The sequence below is a fragment of the Suncus etruscus genome, chromosome 3 (genome assembly GCF_024139225.1).
Source record: "Suncus etruscus isolate mSunEtr1 chromosome 3, mSunEtr1.pri.cur, whole genome shotgun sequence".
NCBI lineage: Eukaryota > Metazoa > Chordata > Mammalia > Eulipotyphla > Soricidae > Suncus > Suncus etruscus.
Genome location: NC_064850.1, coordinates 155,225,363 through 155,246,454, shown reverse-complemented (window position 1 = coordinate 155,246,454; position 21,092 = coordinate 155,225,363). Strand labels below are relative to the sequence as shown.

General features: G+C 37.7%; 1 protein-coding gene across 2 annotated transcripts in view; it reads left to right on the top strand.

Annotated features, from left to right (window-relative positions):
* Window positions 1-21,092, top strand: part of CHST9 (carbohydrate sulfotransferase 9) — a 322,915-nt gene that overhangs the window by 168,011 nt on the left and 133,812 nt on the right. Inside the window, exon 3 of one of the 2 annotated variants that reach the window (XM_049769567.1) lies at window positions 9,424-9,465. The exons of the other annotated variant lie outside the window; for it this stretch is intronic. Within the exon in view, the coding sequence (XP_049625524.1) occupies window positions 9,424-9,465 (42 nt within the window). The remainder of the gene's footprint in view (window positions 1-9,423; window positions 9,466-21,092) is intronic. 2 annotated transcript variants of the gene reach the window in all.

Genomic DNA, 21,092 nt, shown 5'->3' with positions numbered 1-21,092 from the left:
AGGTTAGGAAAGTGCCAAAGGAAAAATAATGAAATAACCTAACATAAATTGTCATTAATACTTGAAAGAAACATAATAATAAATTTGACAATGACCACTATACAATAATTCCTTCTAAGTTAAGAAGCTAAGATTTTTCTTTCAAATCTCATGTTTAAATAATATTGCTAACAGAAGGGTTCTACAGAAATAGAACCTAGAAAAGCTAAGGTTACAAGGAAGGAGATGGTGAGATTCTAATAGCTTCATTTGATTGGAGTTTGTCATCACAGATTTCCATGAAGTTTGTTTCCACCCTGACTCCCCTCTGAGAGCACTGGAGTTCTTCTGCCTGTTTATAACTTTCTGGAGAGGAGGTTATGCCCTTTTAAGGTTTCTCAATTTCAAAATTGTATAAATGCATTCTGAAGTTGTTGGCAGTAACAGTTAGCCAAATTTATTTTCTGGAACTACTTTAATTTTGATCGAAAAAAAGTCCAAGAGAAAAATATGTGAATGAAATTAAGGAAATCACAACATTATAGTTATTCTTTGACAGATTTCTAAAACAGTGTCACTACTTTCTGGAGCCTCTTCTCTCACTGTATTCTCTTGATTATGACTCTGGGTATCTTACTCATCCTTCCTGATAGATAACATCCCATCCATTCCACTGCATGCATCTGTGTCCTTGAGTTAGAGGTTAAGAATTTAGGCCTAGGGCCTGTGCGATAGCGCTGAGGTAAGGTATTTGCCTTGTACACGGCCAACGTCGGAGGGACCAGGGTTCAATCCTCAGCATCCCATATGATCCCCTGAGCCTACCAGGAGTGATTTCTGAGTACAGAAGCAGGTGTAACCCTGATAGTTGCTGGGTGTGCCCCCCCCAAAAAAAAAACAAAACAAACGAACAAAGAATTCAGGCTGACTGTTTTGATCCTAATCCTTATTCCACCCATGTTATTATTCCGGACACCTAAACTTTCTTCATTCTTTTCTCTTCATTAAAAAGTTTTTAATTTTAGTTTTGTAGTTATTACTACACATTAACACTATCAGATACAACCAAAGTTCTTTTTTTTTTTAGTGGTAATTTTTTTTATTTTATTGTGGTTGAAGTGAATTACAATTCTCTCACAGTAATATTTGAGGCACATAGTGACAATAAATGAGGGGCTTTCCCACCACCAGTGTTGTCCTCCCTCCACCCCTATTCCCAGCATGCATCCCACATCTCCCTCCTTTACTCCCCATAATGCTAGTGCAACTGTTCCCCCCTTGTACAACTTGTTGTAGATTGGGTATCAATTCTGTTGTCATTGACTTTAGATTTGGTATTCATGTCTGATCAGTTTTTATTTCCACCAAATGAACATTTAACTGTCTGGCCTTGGACCCATCTGGGGGAAGAAGGAAAAAAAAGGCAAACAAAAAAGAGAAAAACTAGGAGGAATCTATCTAGGTATTATAAATATCCATTTAGAAGAAGAATGGGAAAAAAGAAGAAAAAGGTAGCAAAACAAGACCAACCAGAAACAAAAAACAATAAGGGAGTATCAACAAGATTACAAAAAGAATAAACACATAATAAGCCAAAAATCAAAACCATCAGCTACAGAAAAAGAAAAGAAAAAAGAAAGAAAAAAAAGAGAAAAAAACAAACAAACAAAGTTCTTTAACTGACTTCTTTAAATGATGTCTCTCATTGAGTAACTCTCTTCCCTCTGGTTAGAATGTTGATAAAGCTGGTAGCCAGCTCTACCCAGGGGTCCTGACTACTAACACACACCCCTCTACATTTCTTTTTTTTAATATTTTTATTAAAACCATTGTGAATTACAAGTCCTTCATAGTTGGATTTCAGGCTAATGGTGACAGTGAATCAGGGCCATTCCCACCATCATTGTTGACCTCCCTCCACCAAAGTTCCCAGCTTGCATCCTATACCTCCACCCTTAACACCCTGGCCTACCAGTATAACACGTCCATTTTGTTTGGTTTGTTATACTTTGGGTCTCCATTAACTGGTTTGGGTATTTAATTTTTTTATTGTTGTTTTTTTGTTTTGGGGTCACACCTGGCAGTGCTCAGGGGTTACTCCTGGCTCTGTGCTCACAAATCACTCCTGGCAGGCACGGGGGACCATATAGGATGCCAGGATTCAAACTACCTTCCTCCCTGGATAGATTGCTTACAATGCAAATACCCTACCTATCTCTCTGGCCCCAGGTATTTAATTCTGACCTTCTTTATCCTTTCCACCAATGCGACTGAGTCCACTTGGCCCCTGGGCCCCATCCACTTTTGTTTTCTTTTCTCAATTTGTAGAAAGATGCAGAAATATGAAGTAAAACAAAGTGATTCATGTCCCAAGTTTCTGTGAAAAAAGTGGGAGCCCCATCTATAAAAACAAATACAATTTTTAAAAAGGGAGGAGTGACAGGTTTATTTGATTTGTTCATTTTTGTTTTGTTTTATTTTGCATAGTCACAACAAATGTTGGGGAAATACCTTTGGCCTAAAAAAAAAGGGGGTGTCTCTACCCATGAAGCATCCTATCATAAGACTACCTACAGGCTTTGGGAATACTAACTGTCCAACCCCAATGTCTTTCTTCAAGTCCCAGGAAAAGTTCTCAGTCGTGGTTTTCAGTCAGACTTCTGAAATTAGAGATCTTGGGTTTTGCACAAATCCTATGTCAAAGACTGGGTGTCAATTTAACAACTGTTGAATAAATTATTAAATTGTCACAGGCATAAGATTGATACTAAAAAACTTAATTAAATTATCATGGGACCAACAGAATTACTTAGATAAAAGTACTTTATGATAGTAGTTGTATTCTGTTACTTAGATGTGAGCTTTCCCTTGTTAAGTTGACTATCCATGCTTTCTGGAGTGCCCAAATCCTCAAGAAAGGCATTGATAAAGTGTTATTTTTTTTATTGATTTTCCATCAGAAATTCAGACCTATTCACTTAGTATGATGCTTACATCAGGTCTCAACAGGTAAAAATGTGCCTTCTCACTGAAAACAAAAGTGACTCAATATAGTAATGTGATTGAAGGGGAAAGATCCTTTTTCATTACATTATCTGTGCCACTAAATTAAGCCGTTAATACTATAATCAATCTTGTAAGCTACAATATAAGAGCATGTACAGTGATATGAGGTTTAAACTCTTATTAATTTTAGAGGCTCTGGCCAAACCCAATTAATTCCTGTTATGTGAAACTAGTCTACATGCTGACATAAAGTCATTTTCACAGCTGACCATAGAAAAGCATTCATAATACTTAATATATACTCCTGTAGCAAGGAAATGAATCTGTGGTGATTATATGTGGACTGAGGCCAAAATTTTATATAATCATTATATTAAGAAATATGTATAAAAAGCAGTGATTTAGAAAATATAGTCAAAGTCTTTAATGCATCTATACATGGTTTCTTGTTACTAGAAGGTGAGAATGGATGCTTTCATTAAGAAATAATTCATAAAGTTTTAACTAAATGGCATCTGCTTTCCAAATTTTAATCAGATGCTTAAAATAATTAAATGTATGGCATTTAATTAACTATGCAGGTTATAAAAGTCAATAAAACTGGATTATCCTCTTTTGACAAGTTTACTGTATAGTTTAGGATAAATTTAATATAATTCAGTCTGTGATGTGTGGAGAACAAAGCTAAACAAGGAAGAGTATATTCTCGCTTCTATTCCTTAAACTAAACTTTTCTTATAGTTAATGCGACCCCCGAAGGGAGACACCCCGACCTGCGGGGGTGAGGTGGTGAGGGTCGCTAGTAATTCATGGGTCTTCTCGAACAGAGCTGATCTGTGAAGCAAACTTGAGAGGTTAGAAAGAAGGAGGCTTAAGACAACTCACGCTGCTCAAAAGCATTTATTGTAAGGGGTGGCTAGTTTTTAAAGACAGATGCATGGGGAAAATTCAAACACACCAATCATCATTTTGGTCTAGGAATATTTCCAAATATGGCAGAGGCAAAGCGCCATTTGTTTTTCAGTATCTACATAAGCCAGGGGAGGAGTTGGGATAAAGAGTTTGTGAGCCAACCTTCCAACTTTATCAGTTACTTAAAAATGTTACAAGACAGGATCTAAAAACTTTGTTTAGCTAACAGATCTAAAAGAAACTGCTAATCTTTTGCTAGTTTTAACTGTTACAAAGACAGACTGTTCTGTTTACGTTGCTTCCTCCTGGCTATGCCGTCAGGCTGCTTTGTGTAAATTTTAACTTTTGAGATTAGCCATATTCTTTGTCATCAGGGCATGAGTGCCTCTTGTCACATAGGCAACAAGGTCAGGGGCTTCTGAGACACCATTTTGTTCTAGGTTCTATCAGCTCCCCACAAGTTAAGATATAAGCATATGGGGGCCAGAGCAATAGCGCAGTGGTAGGGTGTTTTCTTTGCACACGGCTGACCCAGGACGGACCTTGGTTAGATCCCCAGAATCCCATATGGTCCCCCCCCCCCAAGCCAGGAGCGATTTCTGAGTGCAAAGCCAGGAGTAGCCCCTGATCAGGCATTACCAGGTGTGCCCCCCCCCAAAAAAAAAGATATAGGCATATGGTTTCTAGGAACTTGGAAGCAGTAATTTGGACATTATTATTCAATGGGTATAGAGTTGGGCCCGGAGAGATAGCACAGCGGCATTTGCCTTGCAAGCAGCCAATCCAGGACCAAAGGTGGTTGGTTCAAATCATGGTGTCCCATATGGTCCCCCGTGCCTGCCAGGAGCTATTTCTGAGCAGACAGCCAGGAGTAACCCCTGAGCACCGCCGGGTGTGACCCCCCCCCCAAAAAATGGGTATAGAGTTTCAGTCAGAATATTCTGGTGATCTGCTATACAACATTGTACTTGTGATTAACAATATTGGTTTTGATACATGAAAGTTTGTCAATATTATCTGATAGCTAGGTAGATAGAAAGATAGGGAAGGAGGGAGGGAGGAAGGAAAAAGGGTGAGAGGGAGGAAAAGAGGAGGAGGGAAGGATAGAGGGGAGGGAGGGAGATAGTAGAAGTCCCAAGTATTGGGGCCAGAGAGATAGCATGGAGGTAAGGTCATCAGTTTGAATCCTGACGTCCCATGTGGTCCCCTGTGCCTGCCAGGAGCAATTTCTGAGCATGGAGCCAGGAGTAACCCCTGAGCACTGCCGGGTGTGACTCAAAAACCACACACACACAAAAAAAAGTCCCAAGCATTGCTCAGGGAACTGAACAGCTTGGTTATTCAGCCCTTCAAACCAGGCATGTTAGTGGCCTCCAGGATTATATGTACTGTTGCTTGAGTTCCATCTATATAGAAGATTAAACTCAGGACCCTAGGTATGCAAGACATATTACTCTGACCTCTGAGCTGTCTCCTTAGCTCCTAGTTGTGTTTTTACCATCATGGATTAAAAAGAAAATTGGCATATGACCTTATACATTCTTTTATAGCTGTTTCATCAAGAAAATGTGGGTAAAGAGGTGGAGCTATAGATGGCTAGCCTTGTTTGTTAAAGACGTGGGTTCAATCCCAGGTACTATATCTAATCCCCTGAGCATCACCAGAGTGACCCCTGAGCACAAAACCAGGAGTAATCCCTGAATCTAGCCAGTTGTGGCTCCAAAGACAAATAAAATAAATAAATAAATAAATAAGAATATGGGGAAAACACTTGTTATGTCAACATTATTTAAGGAACAGCAATCATTATAAAGGCAGAGAACTTAAGAAACAATGACTGATGAGAGCAATTCCTCATACAATCAGTAAATAACTTAGCAAAGTATCGTAAGAAATTACAAAGCAGCAACATTTGATTTTTAAACAGCCTTTTTTCCACATCAATTTAATTTCTTCCCATGCTTGCATGACAGATTACACAAACAATGAGAATTTGCTGAATAAAATCAGTTTTATACGGAGGAAGATTTTCAGTTCTAGCCTAAACAATGTTCTTATCACTAAGCAATGAAAGTGTGACCTTAATCACGCTACTGTTACATGGGTGAACAAGTAAATAGCGAGTCGCAATTACATCAAAGTGGGTTGAAGCAGCGAGTTAGATATCAAGCTCCAACCTTTGGGATCAGTTGTACTGGCGAACCTATAACTTATTGATGAGCTGTACAAATGACTTATAAATACCTTCATCTAAAATGCAGAAATTACTAAATCAAATGTAGCTGCTGCTACCTTAAACCAGGAAACTCATGGTAATGGAATTCAAAATGCTCCAGGGTATATTTTAAAGCATTTTAAAGGTGGAATAGTGTTAGTTGATCTAAGGATAAATGGTATATTTTAGCACAAATGAAATTTGGTGTAAAATTGATTTAAAAAGCAAGAGTCAATAGGTCTTTTGTCTCAATTAGGGTTGTTAGAGCAGTATTATAAATGAGTCACACTGATAGTATTTATTTTTATGAAGCATGATAGAAGAACTGAAAATTAATCATGCCATTGCTTAAGTCTGACCATTCTCAGAACTTGCTAAAGTTGTGTTGTTGTTAAGTTTTTAAGCTTAAACTTTATTTTTTGTTTTTTTAAACTTTATTTATTTATTTATAATTCATTGATTGATTGGTTTCTGCACCCAGTGGCACTCAAGGGTTACTCCTGACTCTGCACTCAGAAATCACTCCATGGCAGGCTGGGAGACCATATGGTTTGCCAGGAATGGAACCTAGTCCCTCCCAGTTCCTATGTATGCAAGGCAAATGCCCTACCACTTTGCTATCTCTCCGGCCCAAGCTTAAACTTAAAAAGCTTATTTTTTGTTGAAAATGCAGCATGAAGATTATAATAAATAATGTATACAAATATATAATTTATATTAACATATTTTACTTGCAATATATCATTAAAATTAAATAAAACTATTTTATACACTGCTGTTTAAGGGGAAATTGGAACTAATATAGAATGCAAAAAATAGTTATATAATTACCATCTCAGAATGATCTGAGTCTCTCCTCCCCCTTTAAACAAGATTTTTTTTTTTTAGTTTTTTTTTGGTTTTTAGTTTTGGGGTCACACCCGGCCGTGCTCAGAGGTTACTCCTGGCTCCACGCTCAGAAATTGCTACTGGCAGGCACGGGGATGCAGGGGTTTGAACCAATGACCTTCTGCATGAAAGGCAAATGCCTTACCTCCATGCTATCTCTCCAGCCCCCCCCCCCTTTTTTTAAACAGGGATCATACTCAAGTCAAAGTCAGCGATATGCAAGACAAGTGTCCATAGACTACAGATCTTTTGTTGTTATTGTTGTTTGGTTTTGGTTTTGGGTCACACCCAGTGACGCTCAGGGGTTACTCCTGGCTATGCACTAAGAAATCGCTCCTGGCTCGGGGGACCATGTGGGACACCAGGGATAAAATATAGGTCCTTCCTGGGCAGTCGCGTGCAAAGCAAAAGCCCTACCACTGTGCTATCGTCCTGGTCCTTTAGCAATATTTTTTGCTAGACAAAAAGATCATTCTTGGTATCAGAATAAAAAATAATTCACTGAAAGAAAGTCTTTTTCAGGATTAAATGCCCTTATTTCTGAATTATTAAATATTCATAGAATCACTTTCCACAAGAGATGATTCTCTTCCATCCAGACTTTCAGCTCATATACTCTTCTCATATACTCTTCTAGGACTCACAAACCTAACTATCTAGCAGCGAGCAATACAGGATGTTGCATAGTGGTAGAACATTTGCCTTGAATGTGTAAGACCCTGAGTTCAATGTCTAGACAAAAAAAAATTGAAAGGGGGGGTTTAATTTTTAATCTCTTTCAAAAGCTGAATATGCATATATATTTCGGCTAATAATTTTACTCAAATCTATTCCCGCTACTATAGGAAATTTATATAGAAGAGGATTTACACCAAGATTTTTAAGCAATGCATGCAGTTGCATATTATAATGCTAACTGATTTATAGTAGATTGCACAGAATCTGGGGAACATTTTTCCTGGTGATGAATATTTTGTAGGTGCTTCTTCCCTTCATTCCTAGGTCCATATTTTTGATAAAAAAGCTACTGAAGCAAAGTTCTCTTTTCTAGGCAGAGATACTGCTTAGTAGTAAATTACATACCATTCAGGCAGATCTAAATTTCATCCCAGCACCTCAAAATTAATTAATTCAAAATTGTCTTTCCTGTGAAAAAGTTAAAAAATTATGCCACTTTCTTTCTTTTCCTTTTTCTTTCTTCTTTTCTTTCTTTCTTCTTTCTTTTCTTTTCTTGTCTTTTCTTTCTTCTTCTTCTTTCTTTTTTCTTTCTTTCTTCTTTCTTCTTTCTTTTTCTTTCTTTCTTTTTTTTTTCTTTCTTCTTTCTTTCTTACTTTCTTTTCTTTCTTTCCTTCCTCTCTTTTTTTCTCTTTCTTTCTTTCTTTCTCTTCTCTTTCTCTCTTTTTCTCTTTCTTTCTTTTTCTTTCTTTTTTTTTCTTTCTTTTTTTCTTTTTTTTCTTTTTCTTTCTTTCTTTTTCTTTCTTTTTCCTTTTTCTTTCTTCTTTCTTTCTTTCTTTCTTTCTTCGTTTACTTCTTTCTTTCTCTCTTTCTTTCTTTCTTTCTTTCTTCTTTCTTTCCTTCTTTCTTTCTCTCTTTCTTTCTTTCCTTCCCCTCTTTCCTTCCTCTCTCTTCTTTCTTTCTCTCTTTCTTCTTTCTCTTCCTTTCTTCTTTCTTTTTCTTTCTTTCTTTTTCTTTCTTTCTTTCTTTCTTTCTTTCTTCTTTCTTCTTTCTTTCTTTCTTTTTTTTTTTCTTTCTTTCTCTCTTTCTTTCTTCTTTTTTTCCTTCTTTCTTTCTCTCTTTCTCTTTCTTTCCTTCCCCTCTTTCTTTCCTTCCTCTCTCCTTTCTTTCTCTCTCTCTTTCTTCTTTCTCTTCCTTTCTTCTTTCTTTTTCTTTCTTTCTTTCTTCCTTCCTTCCTTCCTTCCTTCCTTCCTTCCTTCCTTCCTTCCTTCCTTCCTTCCTTCCTTCCTTCCTTCCTTCCTTCCTTCCTTCCTTCCTTCCTTCCTTCCTTCCTTTCTTTCTTTCTTTCTTTCTTTCTTTCTTTCTTTCTTTCTTTCTTTCTCACACCCGGCAGTGCTCAGGGGCTACTCCTGGCTCTAAGCTTAGAAATACCCCATCCGCAGGTTCAGGGGACCAATGGGATGTCGGGATTCGAACCACAGTCCTTAATGCAAGCCAAACACCTTACCTCCATGCTATCTCTCTGGCCCGTATGCCAGCTTTTCTAATAAGTTCTCCCAAGCTTTTCCCTATATTATTAATCCATAAACACAGAAGACATTATAACACAGCCTTTCCCCTCTCCATGGTTGTTGGGTTTTTTTTTGATAGAAATAAAATATCAAAGACTTTGAGATACATTTCTGTAAAAATTAATTTTAATAACTGATAAATATCAGTACATAAATTTTCATTTTCTTTTTTACCAGGATGGGGATCAGTAGACTACTTGAGACCTGTGGCCAGGATTTGTAAGTAACATTCTGCATAATATTTGATTCTCAATAACTCATAGCACATAACTAATTATTAAGAAATAGAAAACCTCTTCTTACAATAATAGCCACTATCAGAATACAGTTCTATCTAAGTGGCATAGTTGCAGTATATAATGCCTTCAGTTTGGATTGTAGAGGAAGAAACTCTGATCCTTAACTGAAAATAATGTACAAAAGAATCCAAAGATATTGAAAATAGATTTCATTGACAATAGGTATGATGATAGAGTTCGTGTTTACCTTATATGAAAAGTTTACATTCTTCTGATTTTTTTTGTTGTTGTTGTTTGGGTCACATCTGGCAGCGTTCAGGGGTTCCTCCTGGCTCTACACTCAGAAATTGCTCCTGGCAGGCTCGGGGAACCATATGGGATGCCAGGATTTTAACCACTGTCCTTCTGCATGCTAGGCAAACGCCGTACTTTTTTTTTTTTTTTTTTTTTTTTTTTTTGGTTTTTGGGTCACACCCGGTTGACGCTCAGGGGTTACTCCTGGCTATGTGCTCAGAAATCGCCCCTGGCTTGGGGGGGACCATATGGGACGCCGGGGGATCGAACCACGGTCCTTCCTTGGCTAGCGCTTGCAAGGCAGACACCTTACCTCCAGCGCCACCTACCCGGCCCCCAAACGCCGTACTTTTATGCTATCTCTCCAGCCCCCGTTCTTCCAATTTTTAAGTGTATTGAATACTTTGGAACACTGGGCTTTGTTTACATTTTTTAAAAATATCAGCCTCCATAGAAAAGTAAAACCTTACTAATGACTAATAACAGCTTTTGACAATTTGACCAAAACTAGGATGAAAATTATATTTGAATTATCTCTAATGAGTTCATTTGAGAAACTCAATAAAGGAATGGTTTTTGTGAATATTGTGGCCTTTAAGCAATAAGACTTGGCTATAAATTAAGGTTGTGTATCATTAAGTAGATGTCTCCTTAGAGTTTATTAGCAGATGATTCTTGAAAATAATAAAGCTACATTGCTTTTAATAAATTCTGACTTTCGTAATTCAGACTAGCTTCTTTCTTTTTCTTCTTCGTTCTCAAGCTCAATATTCCAGTCTAATGAATTTTACCATTGTAAAATATTTTACCTAAACATTTAGTAATAAAATTGGTTCAATTCCTACAATCTTACTTTTAATAAACCTTAATTTGAGGATGCTTATCTATAACATTGATCATCTGATGACAGTATATATTTGATTTCACAAAGATAATAATATTTTATTTCCTTTTCTGTGTTATCATTCATATGATAATTGTTTAAAATTAAAAACTCATTATTATCAAAATGCAAGAGAAATTTCCAAGATAATAGTGAATATTTAAGGAGAAAAAAAATCCATTATTCAGAATTCAGACAGTGGTATCTTTGTGGCATGCTAAAAAATTGGAATGGTAATTGAATAACCTTTTTTTTATTAAGCAAATAGTATTGGGTCATGCTTTTTGCCTCCAGGTACATAGAAATAACTAAAATTTTCCGTTTGAACCAGGAGAGAGTAAAACCAGTAAGACATTTGCCTTGCATGCTGCCAACACAGATTTAATTGTCAGTACCACCTTTGAGTGTTAGTGCCATTCATTACCACACAGAGTAAGTCCTGAACACTACTGAATGTGGCCCATAAACAACAACAAAAATTCTTTTATTGCTTATTGCACTAAACTGAGAAATATGAACAAATATAATATTTTTATGTGATAAGTAAATCACAATACAGAAAAAATATCATTAAGTCTGAAAGAAGTGGTGGTAAAGAAACATTCATTGTAAAATATGAGTTCACTTTTAACAGAATGAATAGGAATAATAGGAGTATATAAAAGAAGAGAAAAGAACAATTATATATAGATATGAAAGTGCATGTATTGCTCCAAAAAAATAGAGAAGAAATAATTGGTTAAAGAAATCTGAGATGGTGTGTGTGTGTGTGTGTGTGTGTGTGTGTGTGTGTGTGTTGTACAATCAAAAACCATACCTTTTAAGTGTTTGGAAAATGACTTGGGCTCTGAGAGAAAATAAGAGCCAGCTACATGGGATTAGATAACTGAAGTTAACTGAGATTCTCTGGAGAAATCTGAGAAAAATTTCAAAATCCCCAAACAAAATTGGTTCTTTCCTGACATAGTAGGAGAAGTTGAGAAAAATAATCAATTTAAAGATGTATATGAATAATTTTCAGAAGATGTATGTTTGAGAACATTCATTTCTTTCTAGATAACCATTGTGAAATATAAAATAAATTTTTTTATTTATATTTTATTTGAACACCATGATTACATACATGATTGTGTTTGGGTTTCAGTCATGTAAAGAACACCACCCATCACCAGTGCAACATTCCAATCACCAATGTCCCAAATATCCCTCCTCCCCACCTGACCCCCGCCTGTACTCTTGACATCCTTTCCTTTTCCCTCATACATTCTCATTATTAGGACAGTTCAAAATGTAGTTATTTCTCAACTAAACTCATCACTCTTTGTGGTGAGCTTCCTGAGGTGAGCTGTAACTTCCAGCTTTTTTCTCTGTTGTGTCTGAAAATTATTATTGCACAAATGTCTTTAATTTTTCTTAAAACCCATAGATAAGTGAGACCATTCTGCGTTTTTCTCTCTCTCTGACTTATTTCACTCAGCATAATAGATTCCGTGTACATCCATGTATAGGAAAATTTCATGATTTCATCTCTCCTGACAGCTGCATAATATTCCATTGTGTATATGTACCACAGCTTCTTTAGCCATTCATCTGTTGAAGGGCATCTTGGTTGTTTCCAGAGTATTGCTATGGTAAATAGTGCTGCAATGAATATAAGTGCAAGGAAGGGGTTTTTGCATTGTATTTTTTGTGTTCTTAGGGTATATTCCTAGGAGTGGTATTGCTGGATCTTATGGAAGCTCGATTTCTAGTTTTGGGAGGAATCTCCGTATCACTTTCCATAAAGGTTGAACTAGATGGCATTCCCACTAGCAGTGGATAAGAGTTCCTTTCTCTCCACATCCCCACAAGCACTGTTTATTCTCATTCTTTGTGATGTGTGCCATTCTTTGTGGTGTGAGGTGCTACCTCATAGTTGTTTTGATTTGCATCTCCCTGATGATTAGTGATGTGGAGCAATTTTTCATGTGTCTTTTGGCCATTTGTATTTCTTCTTTGTCAAAGTGTCTGTCCATTTCTTCTCCCCATTTTTTGATGGGATTAGATGTTTTTTTATTGTAAAGTTCTGTCAGTGCCTTGTATACTTTAGAGATTAGCCCCTTATCTGATGGGTATTGGGTGAATAGTTTCTCCCACTCAATGGGTGGCTCTTGTATCCTGGGCACTATTTCCTTTGAGGTGCAGAAGCTTCTCAGCTTAATATATTCCCATCTGTTAATCTCTGCTTTCACTTGCTTGGAGAGTGCAGTTTCCTCCTTGAATATGCCTGTAGTCTCAATGTCCTGGAGTGTTTTGCCTATGTGTTGTTCTATATATCTTATGGTTTTGGGTCTGATATCGAGGTCTTTAATCTATTTGGATTTTACCTTCATACATGATGTTAGCTGGGGGTCTAAGTTCAATTTTTTGCAAGTGGCTAGCCAGTTGTGCCAACACCACTTGTTGAAGAGGCTTTCCCTGCTCCATTTAGGATTTCTTGCTCCTTTATTAAAAATTAGGTGATTGTATGTCTGGGCAACATTCAAGCCTATTCCACTGATCTGAGGGCCTGTCCTTATTCCAATACCATGCTGTTTTTGATAACTATTGCTTTGTAGTACAGTTTAAAGTTGGGGAAAGTAATTCCTCCCATATTCTTTTTCCCAATGATTGCTTTGGCTATTCTAGGGTGTTTATTGTTCCAAACGAATTTCAAAAGTGCCTGATCCACTTCTTTGAAGAATGTCACGGGTATCTTTAGAGGGATCACATTAAATCTGTATAATGCCTTGGGGAGTTTTGCCATTTTAATGATGTTAATCCTGACAATCCATGAGCAGGGTATGTGCTTCCATTTCCGCATGTCCTTTATTATTTCTTGGAGCAGAGTTTTATAGTTTTCTTTGTATAGGTCCTTCCATGGTTTCTTTGAGTTCATTGAGCATCTTCCATATTGCTTGTCTAAAGTCCTTATCTGAGAGGTTGATTAGTTGGTTGGTCATTATCTGGTCATCAGGTTTGTCATCTTCATTCTCTATGTCTGTTGCTGGCCTGCGTTGTTTCCCCATTGTCACACTTGTATTGTGGGTTTTTCTACGTGTTGTGGTGGTATTCATTGGCTAAATGATGCAGGCAGAACACTCCTCTGGCTCCGCCCTTTCTGGTTGGGCCGACTTGCCTCCAAGTGAGGGGAGTCCTCCGTGGATGAAGCCTCACACAGGATCAAACCTTAGGCCCTAGCACGCAGCAGAGAAGACAGTCCGGAGAGAAATGCTGGGCTTCAGTGATCCAGCACAGTTCTTAGTGTGATTTTTTCTTCTTGTTGCGATGGCGTTCTTTTCTTAGAAAGAGCGCATGGCCCGTTGCGTAGCAAAGCGGATCCAAAGTGCTCTTCTGGAGCCTCTTTTCGGCTCACTCCCAAGAGGTTCACGCAACAGGATAGTAGACAGACACACACAGGCAGCACTCACGATTTTTCACATCAGGCCCCACTGGGCAGGCATAGTTTCATAAAATAATTTGTAATGCACGAAAGATACAACCTTATCTAGCCAGTGTTTAGGATTACAATGTAATTTAATCCATATACTGCAGACTATATAACATATGGAATAGTCTTCACTAAATTATAAATTGATGTATATTGAGAAGCAGGCTGCTCATGTAGACAAAATACATGTATTAAGCTATTATGGAGCTCTTTTTTTTAATTGGGACAATACATAGATTGCATAGCTTATTAGAATCATTGATGATAAGGGAATGCAATATTTCCACATAAAGGTGTTACTTAGATGGGAGCTGCTAGTTTATTGCCATCTGTGAGTGAGATATTGTCTCCAAAGGAAAGAAAAATAAAAAAATGGGAAATGACAACAAGAATGTGATATGTGAAATGTTTTCAAACAAAAAAGCATGACTTTACAGGTATAATATTACTAGTAAGCTACAGAACAGCTGAAATGGATGATTTTCTGGTATGGTCTGGAGTTCAGGAAGGTGAAAGCAATTTTGGTGCCAATGTGGGAACAATTGAAATGTTATCCAGTTCAGATCTCAGAAATTTGAAGGACTGCTGCTCCAAATCCTGTACTTCAGCCTCCACTCTGAGTTACCAAAATATTGCCTTTTCTATCCAGACACATCCCGCCTATGTGTCAGTGACTCTTATAACTGAAAAGCCTGTCTAGAATACAGGTGGGGTAGGAGTGGGATGGAGGGAGATTTGGGACATTGGTGGTGGGAAGGTTTCACTTGTGAAGGGGTTGTTCTTTACATGACTGAAACCTAATCTCAACCATATTTGTAATCATGATGTCTAAATAAAGAAAAAAAATGCAAAAAAAAAAAAAGTAATTTAAAGTAATTTGAGTTGCTAAACTTTCCCAGCGGTCAAATGTTTTTTCATGAGTAAACCCCTGCCACTAACTACTACTCAGTGATCAACAAGACATGGGCCTAACATCTTATTCTCTCATGTACTACCTAAACTTCTATCTAGCCTCCTCTTCCCCTGAAGTTTTGGTTCTTACCTAGTACACAAAAAAGTGGAAGAATTTTCCACCTCTGGAATAGAAAGCTGAAATTTGAATCAAGTGGAAAGTAAAGCAGATGCAGGGCACCATTCCATGCTCCATCAGTGCCAGTTTTAGGTCAGGATGACTCGCTGCAATAGCCAGGATCAAGATTTTGCCTCTGTTACTCCACCCTGGATTTACGTGTAGCGACCTGAAACCCACCCATTTCTGGGAGGGGTCTTGGGAACCGGATAGTAGAAGTAACTCTACCTGCAAGATCCGGCCCATTCCGGGGAGGGGGTCTTGGAATAGGTAGATAAACCCGGGAGCAAGGGGATTAAGGGTCTTTTGCCTTTTGGCCCTGCTGGGCTCTCTGAGGGAGATGGCTGAAATAAGACGCAGGGCAAGTTTGGAATGGCTAAATGCTTAAAAGGTTATGAGATAGGCCACACACCTGTGGTGGTCAGGGCATGAATAAAGATAATGCTTCCTGAGGTCTGCCTGCTTGTGAGTCTAATTCCGCCGTTCGCCTAACCTGGAACCTGCCGGATCATGGGGGTTGCTGAGCCACGTGGCCTGGGATGGCAGACAGAGAAATCCACCTCCATCCATCGCCATCCAGCCCCATCCTTAATTATTTGACACAACATGCCTCCATCCTTGGAAGTGGGTTATTATCTCGCTGGCTCCTAGGAAAATGTCCAGTGCCCTCTTAAAATATTCAGTGAGCCTTAGGGAGCCCAGCCAAAAGCTACAAATATCTATCTTGATGGTTACTAAACTTTCCTCAGCGGGAAACTTGAATTGCTAGAGCATAGCCTCAATTTGCCAAATGGGGATAATAAAGAAAATATAGGCTATATCTTGCACATTATTGATTCCTATTTTAATTAATGTAAGACACATTCCTCTTTGGGGAACATGGTTGATTCATTCACTTTGTAATTATTCATTAAGGAGCCACTAAATTCAAGGTGCTAAGTTACTATCCAAGATCTTTGAAAGTAATGAATATAGACATCTTCCATGAATACTATTTGAAACATTTGGAAAACCCTATCAAATTCAAACAAAATTCAAGGTGCCTTTGAAAATACAACTGCAGAAGCTCATTAGAATTGTGAAAGAACAGAGCTGCATCTTCTCTCCTCTGGGTTGGTTCACTAAAAGCTCTCCACAATGAAACCAACAGAGACACCAAGAATTCACCTTTGAATACCTTCCTTCCTGTGCATTTCTGTCGCCTGTGGAAATATGTATATAGTCCAGGTCATCATAACATCCTCATGTCCCACATACTACTACCTGATGTGGCAGAACACGTTCTGAAATCCAGCTAATCTCTGTCTTCCCCAAAATAGAAGTACCATATGTTTCCTGTCCTTATCCCATTTTATCCTAGGTATTCTTTCTGTCAACCCTTTTCCAAAAGTGCTTTAGTAACCTCATGACATATCACAGCATCTGAGTAATTCCTACCAACATTTCAATCTTGTATGATTTTTATGCAGTTTGTTTCTAGATTTTCTGGAAGAAACACTACTCTCATTTAAAAATAAAAGCACAAAGATCAGGAGATAAATGACAGTGAAGGCTCATAGCTAACATGCTCCCAACTCAGATTCAGTTCCTGTCACCATATGAGCATCACCCAGTGTGAACCTTTGCATTATTTGTTTGTTTGCACCATACCTACTGTATCAACCTCCCCCCCCCCCAATTTGGATTTATTTTTCACTTTGTTGAAAGAATTTGGTTAAAGTCTACTTCATAACAAATGCAAAATAAAGAGTATGTTTGCCATGGCCTTTTTTTGCATTTTTTCATTGCTCTTTCAAAATCTTTTTCTGTCTGTGAAATGCTATTCTGTGTGGGCCAATCCTGTTGAATAGTCCTTGATAGCTAAGACACAGTCCAGATGATAACATCACACATTTGGGAATCTTGATAAAAAAAAATTCAAGGAAGAATCAAAAGCTCCAGTTCTCTCCACTTTATTCTGATTTGCACTTCCATTTATAGGTGACACAGGAAGTACTTTCCTCTGTTTCATGTGTGGGTAGGAGTTATTAAAAAGTATGTTTAGGATTATTAAATTGACATGTCTCTTTTATATCCCTGAGGAAACTCATCATGCAGGGATTATGTTCCAACAACAAAAAAAAGGAACATAAGGTAATGCCTTTTTACATATTACTGGCATGTTTGCTAAAGGCAGCAGGGTTGCCTTAATGGAATGGCTGTCAGACTATGTGGCTTTTTAAATTTTATTCAAGCACCATGACTTACAAAGTTATTTATAGTTGAGTTTTAGATATCAATGTTTCAGCACCAATATCTTTCTCCTCCTATCCCTGTGCCCTTCTCCACCTCACTCCCGTCCAGCCTGATATCTTGACCAGAACGATTTAAGCTCCATGTTACAAGTGATACAAGTGTTAACTCTTTGGTTGGGATATTCAGCTCTATCATTCCTTAACACCACCAATGTTTCTGAATCCCTTTGGCCTCTCCATCCCTTCACTTCTCATCATTCTTTTCTCCCCTCAGTCCACTCTATTTCTTTCTTTCTTTTATTCTCTGGGTTCAAAGGGTTCATCATTCTCTGGGTTCATCCTCTTTTTAAACTATTGTACTCCGTAATCCAGTTATTCTAAATACCACATACAAGTGGTATCCTGTGTTTATCCTTTTCTGGCTTACTTCATAAAGAGGGCATGTATACCATTATAAGATGTAGTCTATACACAATGGTATACTAGACAACTGTAAGGAAAGATGAAATTATGCAATTTGCTGCAACAGGAATGAATTGTGTGATTTTAAAAGAAAAGCTGTTCCTGGATGCTACTGCAGGTAGCATCATCCACATATCCAATGTCCTGCCTTTAAGCTTAGTAACTATTGGTATGTCCTGGAAGGAACCATTGTTTAGATGTAAACTGTATCTTTGCACTTTGGCTGTTCTTAGGAAGGAAAGTCCATCTCATACTTGTGAGCAGGTTGCTGAACTGTAACTCCCTACAAGTGAAGGTCCCAGCCCCACACTTGGGGTGGCTTGGGCATTTTTTGGTACACACATGCTGGTTTCTCTGTGTTCAGTTTCTCTGAGCAGTTAAGAGAATTAAAAATTACTATGAGGTGAGAACTAAGGAAAAAGAACAACAGCTTGAGAGTAAAGGGGCCAATTACCAGTGCTATGAGTTACCCCAGCTGGCTGCCTTACACTTACTTGCAGGTGCCTACGGACCTGCTTCCCATTGTCAGCCAGAACATTCTTTCCTATAAATCCAGGATTACAGAAGTTGCTAGGAAAGGATAACTAGAAACTTTCTACAACCTTCTTGACACTTATGTAAGAATTAAGCCTTACAAATCTTATAAAAATTAATGAATATGGTGATAGGAAAAAAATGTACATAAACCTTTAGATTTGTGGCCTAACCATTGTAACTGAAGAGACTTTGTGCTCAGAATTAGAAAGAGAAAGCACTATCTTCCATTCTTACCAAATTCAGACTCTATTATTCAAAGAAATTTTAAATTTTGTTCAAAATGATATCTTTAGTTCTGCATCCTTTAAAATCAACTGTGGGGAGGTGAGGAGGGGGAACTTTTATCACTCTTGTATGGAAATAATTAACAAGTAAAATAAAAGGTGGCATCCCACAGTCAATTTAGCAATTCTGTAAAATATTTTCTTTATGCCCAAATTAAAATGAATATATTGTTTTAATAAGCTGATATGCAAGTGTTTGGGTTTCCCCACCCCCAATTCTCCACTGTGGTGCAAAGTAATCTAGAGGGTCAATGTTTCTAATCTTCTCTGGCATTAAAATGATCTGTCATTTCCATTGTGGCAACATGAAGAAGTCAATATTTTTTTATTTTGGTTTTTTGTTTCATTTAAAGTGCCCTATAGGATGATTCAGTGTTGACGAAGATGGAATTCTTCTCAAAGTGTAACTACTCCCCTTGCTGGCTTATTGAGGCAATGGCATTTATCCTTGAGAACTTAAATCTGATTTAGAGCAGAAATTTTTGTTCTGTTTTGTTTTGCATTAGGGGTAGTTGAGTTTATAATTTTTCCTTTCCATTTTTGACCCTAACAATAAATTGGGACTTAACCTAATAAGACTAGATATATTAATGTCATCTTATTTTACAAACAAGATCATTTAAATTCTACAGAATGAATGTATTTTAAAAATGTCTCATGGGGCCGGAGAAATAGCATGGAGGCAAGGCACTTGCCTTGCTTTCAGAAGGACAGTGGTTCGAATCCTGGCTATCCATATGGTCCCCCGAACCTGTCAGGAGCAATTTCTGAGTGTAGAGGCAGGAGTAACCCCTGAACGCTGCTGGGTGCGACCCAAAAACAAAACAAAAACAAACAAAAAATTTTCTTATGCTTAGAAAGCAGTAAACTATTCCAAATAATGTTTAAAGTTAGTATTTTATAAAGTGATAGAATTTCTTCACTTTTAGAATTGAAATACAACTTACACATAATAAAATGCAGTCTTATGTTCAATCTAATGAGGGTTTTTTTTGTTGTTGTTTGGTGGGGTGGGCTTGTAGATATGTTTGTTTGTTTGGTTTGGTTTTAGGAAGTGTTCTGGCTTATTCATGGATCGTCACTGAGGGCTTATTTCTGGAAGATTCAGAAGACATTATGGGTTGCTGGGGATTGAACCCAGGTTGAATACATGCATGCAAGGCACTCATCCTACATCTGTCTATACTGTCTCTTTAGCTCTCTAGATTCAGTGATTTTTGACCATTTTATTCATTTTGCATAAAGACCATCCAAAATAAAATATAGAATCTCATATCTTAAGCGTTTCCCTCATGGCCATTTCCAGTCACTTCTAATTCATGACTTCATCATTTCTCTCCCCATCTCATCCCTGCTACCCAGGCAACCAATTTTTTGCTTCTATTGTTCTGTTCTCGAATTTCACCTGAATGGAATCATTGACATCTACTATGTAAAGTCTCCATTTTTTTGTTGTAATAAATTTGATTCAGTGATTCATTCCCTATATTTTGGTTTTTTTTGTTTGTTTGATTGATTTTGGGGGGCCACATGAGGTGGTGCTCAGAGTTTACTCCTGGCTTTGCACTCAGGAATCACACATGGTGATGCTCAGAGAATTGCATGGGATGCCAGGAATCAAACTTGGATCAGCCACATACTAGACAAGTGCCTTACCTGCTGTGCTATTACTCAGCCCCCATTCCCTTTTTTATTATTTAGGAATATTCAATTTTATTAATAAGCACAGTTTATCCATTAGCCTATGGGCACTTGATTTACTTCTACTTTGACACTACTCTAAAAGAAACTTGTCTGAAATTCTGCATTTCAATATAGATTTTAAAGTAAAAATAGTTTTATAAAAGGCTGCTCAACTGTTCACTGGCCACATGGAAACATTCAGCTACTCCTCATACTTACAGTCAGGATGGGCGGCATATGCTTTTGATGCCTCTTTGATGGTAGTGGTGGCAATCTTTGTTTTTCATTCTTCTTGCCTTCCCCTTCACTTTACTGTTGTTTTATAATCAGAAGCCATACGCCTGGTTGTGACACTCACTGGGGTTTACACTCTTTAGTTATGTGTTCAATGCCGACTACAAAGATCACACACTCCTTTGTTGTGCTGGGGATCCCCAGTAACAGAACTATAGGGTAGGGCAGTGCCAGAAATTAAATGTGTCACTTCATTGGTCTCAGCAGTACTTTTCAAACAACCATTGCTGCATCTAATTATCTTTTTAGTTTGTTCATTTGATTTGGGGGCACATCTACTGGTGTTCAGGGTGTAGTCCTGACTCTATTCTCAAGGTTCATTTCTAGAGGGGTTTTAGGGAACCACAGGCTATGCCAGAGATCAGACTCAAGTCAGCCTATACAAGGCAAGCTCATTG